This window comes from Conger conger, chromosome 3 (genome assembly GCF_963514075.1).
Source record: "Conger conger chromosome 3, fConCon1.1, whole genome shotgun sequence".
Classification (NCBI taxonomy): Eukaryota; Metazoa; Chordata; class Actinopteri; order Anguilliformes; family Congridae; genus Conger; species Conger conger.
Window position 1 is genome coordinate 2,160,795 of NC_083762.1, and position 5,744 is coordinate 2,166,538.

Below are 5,744 nucleotides of genomic sequence, written 5' to 3' on the forward strand. Positions count from 1 at the left end.
GCACCTCAACCTCGGTGGTAAGACCTGTTATTCTACCCCACAGCGCGCGAGCAGGGCCACCCTTCTCTGCACATACCACAGCTCTATGAATAACTCCACATTAATCACGCGTATGGATCGGCACGACGGAGACACCACGTAAACAAAAAGCAGAATCAGGTCTGCATCTCTGGAGGCCCGCCAGACATTTGCACGGATACCATGAGTCATTTCCGAGGCCAAAATGTTGGTTTCTCGTCAAAGAGACTTGAGTTACCGCAGCAGGATCCGAATTGATTGAATTCAGTCATTAGAAATGTGTCGGATCATCTCCGTGACGTTCTACAAATTTACGTGTATTATTTTTCATTTACATTGATAGAGGAGAGAACGCTAAAGACACACACACGTAAGAGAAACAGTATAGTGTACAGTGTGTATGAGTATCGAGGTATACTGGATGTAGTTGTATACAATGACACATGAATCTCCATGACGAGCTGGAAGAAAAGTAATATTGCAAGAGGGCCGTGTTGTCTTGGTTTCCAGTGAGACGCCCTTTGTACAAATACACACAATGTGTTGTGCCTGTTCGTGGGTCTTGGCACAGACACATTGCCCTGCTCCTGGTGCTACCTTACCCACACTCTCCATAAAACCAGGTCAAAGATTAGCCCTGGATCAATAAACCTATTGGACACCTGAGTGCACACAGAAATGCTGCAATGCATTCCATGGCAACAATACATATTCTATAAACTTCGGGAGAATACAGAGAATAAACAGAGCAGATGTGTATGCTTTTCATACAAGAAATGTACCAAAAATACTGAAATGTGTTTTCAAGAGTTAGCAAGCTACTTATAGCAATAGCATTTTCTACTTTGTATATCGGCAACCTCAGTGAGAGAGATTCTGTAGATCTGTGGAGGATCCGTCTCTGCTGCAGGTACAGAGAAAGCCACATGGCTCTCATGAGCAAAAGCCTGGGCAGCAGATTCTACACCCTTCTGATCCTGGACCACGTAGAGGTTTAAAACTACAGGTTTCACAGAGCCCACCGAGAAGCCTTTTTTTACATTACAAAAAAAAAAAAACCCATTCCAGCTCCAGACCAATAACACTCTCTAAAACATCTAAAATAAATGGATAATTATAGACCAGTATGACACTGGTGCATCCTGCAGTGTATGCGATAGACAATGCGTATAGAAGTGTTGGGGTATATTTAGTGTAGTGGAGAAAGGGCAGAGGCTGTGTGTTTGTCGTATGCATCGGCAGGGCTGGTGCGTTTCAGTTCCTGCTCTTTAATGATCCCCTCACCACTTCCTCTCTCTCCACTGTCGTCGCAGAGACAGGCAGAGCAGCCTTTTCAAAAAGCTAAGCAGTTCCCCCGTGCCTCGCCTAGCAGCTCGGCTCATTGGCTGCACGGGGAGTGATGTCATCACCCAATGCTATAAGGGCTCTGACAAAACAGACTGAGCCATAACCAGTGCCAGAACTCTCGGAGTGCCTCAGAGTGAACCGCTCTGCGAGAGAGAGAGACAGAGAGAGAGCGAGAGAGAGAGAGAAAGAGCGGGAGGTAGAGACACAGCAAAAGAGAGAGAGAGAGAGAGAGAGAGAGAGAGAAAGAGCGGGAGGTAGAGACACAGCGAAAGAGAGAGAGAGAGAGAGAGAGAGAGAGAGACGGGGAGAAGCAGGCAGACAGACAGAACGACAGAGACGGAGAGAAAGAGGGAAAGCAACAAAAAGAGAGAGAGACAGTCTCTCTCTGACAATGAAGTCAAAACATTTATGAAAACTTTGTTTGCACGGGAGAAAAGACCAAGGAAAAACAGAAACTGGAGGTGAGTAATCGACTCTAGCGCATGTAAAGGGTTTCGGTTGTTCAGCGTTGCTCTCAGCAGCGCTCTTGTTTAAGTGGATGTTTAATGCTGGTTGTCTCCGCAACGACTTTCAGAACAGCTAGTTCCTTTCCTCTGTGTTTGTTTCCCCTGCGCTGGGTTCCCGTTTCTAACCCCGCTGGTGTGGCTCTGGATTTCAGGGCATGGGGAACGCGAGCACTCCCGGGGGGCCGGACGCCTCGCCGGGGGGGAACGTGACCGCCCCGCGCTCCAGCGAGGTGGAGGTGCTGCTGGGCATCGTGGCCTCGCTCCTGGTCCTGACCATCGTCTTCGGCAACATCCTGGTCATCACCGCCATCGCGCGCTTCCAGCGGCTGCAGACGGTGACCAACTGCTTCGTGACGTCGCTGGCGTGCGCCGACCTGGTGATGGGCCTGGTGGTGGTGCCGTTCGGCGCCTGCCACATCATCCTGGGCACCTGGCACTTCGGGGACTTCTGGTGCGACTTCTGGACGGCGACGGACGTGCTGTGCGTGACGGCCAGCATCGAGACGCTGTGCGTCATCGCCCTGGACCGCTACCTCGCCATCACCTCGCCCTTCCGCTACCAGTCGCTGCTGCGAAAGGGCCGCGCGCGGGCCGTGGTCCTGCTGGTGTGGGTCGTGGCCGCGCTCATCTCCTACCTGCCCATCCACGCCGGCTGGTGGATCTCCGAGAAGGACGAGGCCGTGGCGTGCAAGAACAACACCGGCTGCTGCGACTTCAACACCAACGACACCTACGCCATCACGTCCTCCATCGTCTCCTTCTACATCCCGCTGGTGGTGATGGTGTTCGTCTACAGCCGCGTGTTCCGCGAGGCGCGCCGCCAGCTGAAGAAGATCGACCGCAGCGAGGGCCGCTTCCACGCGCAGAACAGCGGCCCGGCGCTGGAGCGGGCCAGCGGCGGCGGGGAGGTCCGCAACGGGAGGAGGACCAAGTTCTGCCTGAAGGAGCACAAGGCCCTGAAGACCCTGGGCATCATCATGGGCACCTTCACGCTCTGCTGGCTGCCCTTCTTCCTGCTCAACGTGCTCAACATGGTGGACAGCATCCGCGAGATGGCTCACTTCAACCTGACCTTCAGGATCCTCAACTGGATCGGCTACGCCAACTCGGCCTTCAACCCGCTCATCTACTGCAGGAGTCCGGAGTTCAGGTACGCCTTCCAGGAAATCCTCTGCCTGCGGAGGTCGCCGTTCCCCAGGATGGGCCGGGCGCGCGACTACGTGTACAGCGGGAACAGCTGGCAGAGCGAGCAGCAGGTGAAGAGCAAGCTCAACGCGGAGTACAGGGAGGTGTCGCACGCGATGGCGGAGAAAGGCCCGCTGTCCGCGGCCGGCAGGACAGACCCCAACGGGAACTGCAGCAAGGCGCTGACGGGCGGCGTTTAACCCCGGCCGGCCGCCCACCCGCGCGCTAGCCCGTCTCTCCTGCGCTCAAATGTGAGTTAAACGCCCACCTCATGCCCAGTCCATTGGGGTCAAATTGCCATGTACGCATTTCATTGTGGAAATACAGATATGTCTTCTTTTTTTTTTACCGCATATTTTGCCATCGGCAGTGTCCACCTAGGAGTGTTTTGAGACCATAAAAACGTGGCATCGTAGAATTCTTCATCTACCTCATAATTTTTGCAAGATGCCTCTTTTTTCTTCTTATCTTTAAGCTTTGTGTTTGTGAAACAAATACAGGTGCCACACAATACGGACCCACATACTGAACATCTTTTGTCGTTGGATTTTTCTGAGAGAGAGATTTGAACTGTCAAAAAAAAAGTAAACAGTACGTGTTTATTGAAGTTATCACAGGGAAAGCCTTTTGCACATTTGGGAAATATGTTCATGTACATGTTCTCTCTTTGATCGCGTCGAAGAAAGTCTGAGCCAATTAGCGCAACGCAAACGTTACACAGGATTCACCTTCCGTGCAAACGCAGATACCATCAATAGCAAGTGAGGGTAGACGATGTTCTGATGCTTATCGCATAACCCCAAGACGTCGAAGAGTAAGTGCAAACCACGGTGCCCACAGACACCAGGCGTGTTTTCATGTGCACTGAATTACTCCCCTCGTCTAAAATGAGCATTCAGGCGTCGCTCCGAGAAACACGATTAGGAACGAGGAACTTGGACGGAATACGAAACATGTTCTGTATCATCCTTCTCGACAACACGAAAACATAACAACGGCACTCTAAACAAAAGATTAATACCTTGTTAAATTCCACCCCTGTCCCGTCTCCACCGGCAGGCTGCACTAGTCTAGTAGTCTAGTAAAACATGATAAACTTGTTCATATTCCGTCGTATAGAGAGATCTGCATAAAATTTTTTACATCGTTTTTCGTTGAGGAATGCGCTGAGTTTCGTAATTTCACAGAATTGCAATCCGATTAATAGGACATGCATACGAATGCATATCGCCAAGTCGAACGAAATGACCAGCTAATTTTAAATGCACTGCCCTATATAGAATTGCCTACTCCCGTGACAGGCACGGAAACAAAACAGGGTAGTCGACTGTCTTGCTCCCTGGTGGAGACGTTGTTTTTATATAAAGAGTTCTGCCAGTCTCCATGTAAACGAGATGCATTTCCTGTTAATTCGTGGTACAGAGCGACGACATTGCAGCATTTATTTGCAGTAGTGGACTCGTTCTGTTCTTCCTTTCACTCCTCAATTCAGCTTTTGTTTGCGTTTGTTTAAAACTTTAGGGCTCGGTTGTTTTGTTTGCGCAGAGGATTGTTGCACTGAGAGCGTTTTATAGCTGTGATGCCAGCACCTCTCTCGTTGCTTCAGTTCGCCAGCTCGCGCAGATAGCTTTTTGACGAAAGACGCCAAAATTACCAGAACAGAAAATTAGATTGAGGGAGCCTTTTACGTCTCCGCAAGCACACTCGCATTGTGATAAGTACGACACAAGTCCGTCTCGGATTCTGACAAATTAATCTGCGGGCGGAATGGTCGCTCTGTCGCGAAGTCTGCCCGCTACAATATGTGCACTTAACCTACGGACCTTGATACGATCTTTGAACCAACTCTCTGCGGTTTAAACACTTTGAACTGACTCCGCGGTTTAAATTCAGCGTTTGTGTCCCCGCTTATCTGCGCACGTGGCTGCCTTCTGAACTACGACCAGGCATAAGTTAAAAAAATAAATAAAAAAAGCAAAAAAAAGCTGTGTTATGTCCCGTTATGATACACATCCCAGTACTGTAGCTTCTCTTAATCATGCCATTACGGACCTCGCTTCGGTGTGTAAAGTATATATATATATATATATATATATATATATATATATATATATATATATATATATATATATTACTTAACCTTTAGGCAACTCGTGCGTGGTTTGCTACTTGGTTATCTTTTGATGTTCGGTGTGCCAAAGTTCAACGCCCTCACATCGCCCCGCAGAAGATTCACTGCTGCAACATGATTAATTGTTTCAGCACATTTTGTTTATGTCCCAAACGTTTTAAAACATTTTTTTTTATTATTGTTAGTTCACGTTGTCTTTGAGAAGAATGTGAATGTTCAGCTAGGACATGCGAAATGTACAGATTAATGCATGCGTATGGATGTCCGTTAAATGTCGTGATTGGCATCGGTCACATCTCGCGCATATTTGAAGAACGGAAATACAATTGACCGTTTGTTAAGCCTGCCCCCTGCCGGCGGTGTACACACCTGCAGTTTACCAGCGCCACAGATTCGCCAGTATCAGCGCGCGGTTGGTTCCCTGTGGATAATCTCCCCCTGCCTGTCGTGTTGCGGATACTTGTATTAGGGCCTCTGGGCCCTGTGATGTTGAAGGAGTTATGTGGTCTATGTGCAATATGTCCAGACGGGATCGTCTGACTCCATGTTTGGCGCGC

The 5,744-nt window shown here is 49.4% G+C and overlaps 1 protein-coding gene across 1 annotated transcript; it reads left to right on the forward strand.

The window, feature by feature from the left end:
- The first annotated feature begins 1,481 nt into the window (after positions 1-1,481).
- adrb2a (adrenoceptor beta 2, surface a) lies at positions 1,482-5,169 on the forward strand. Its single transcript, XM_061236927.1, has 2 exons — positions 1,482-1,826; positions 2,024-5,169. The coding sequence occupies exon 2, from the start codon at positions 2,027-2,029 to the stop codon at positions 3,254-3,256; it is 1,230 nt and encodes a 409-aa protein (XP_061092911.1). The 5' UTR covers positions 1,482-1,826; positions 2,024-2,026; the 3' UTR covers positions 3,257-5,169.
- The last annotated feature ends 575 nt before the right edge of the window (positions 5,170-5,744 follow it).

Coding starts and splice junctions, on each gene's coding strand:
- adrb2a (XM_061236927.1), top strand. CDS start 2,027: ATGGGGAACGCGAGCACTCCCGGGGGGCCGGACGCCTCGCCGGGGGGG.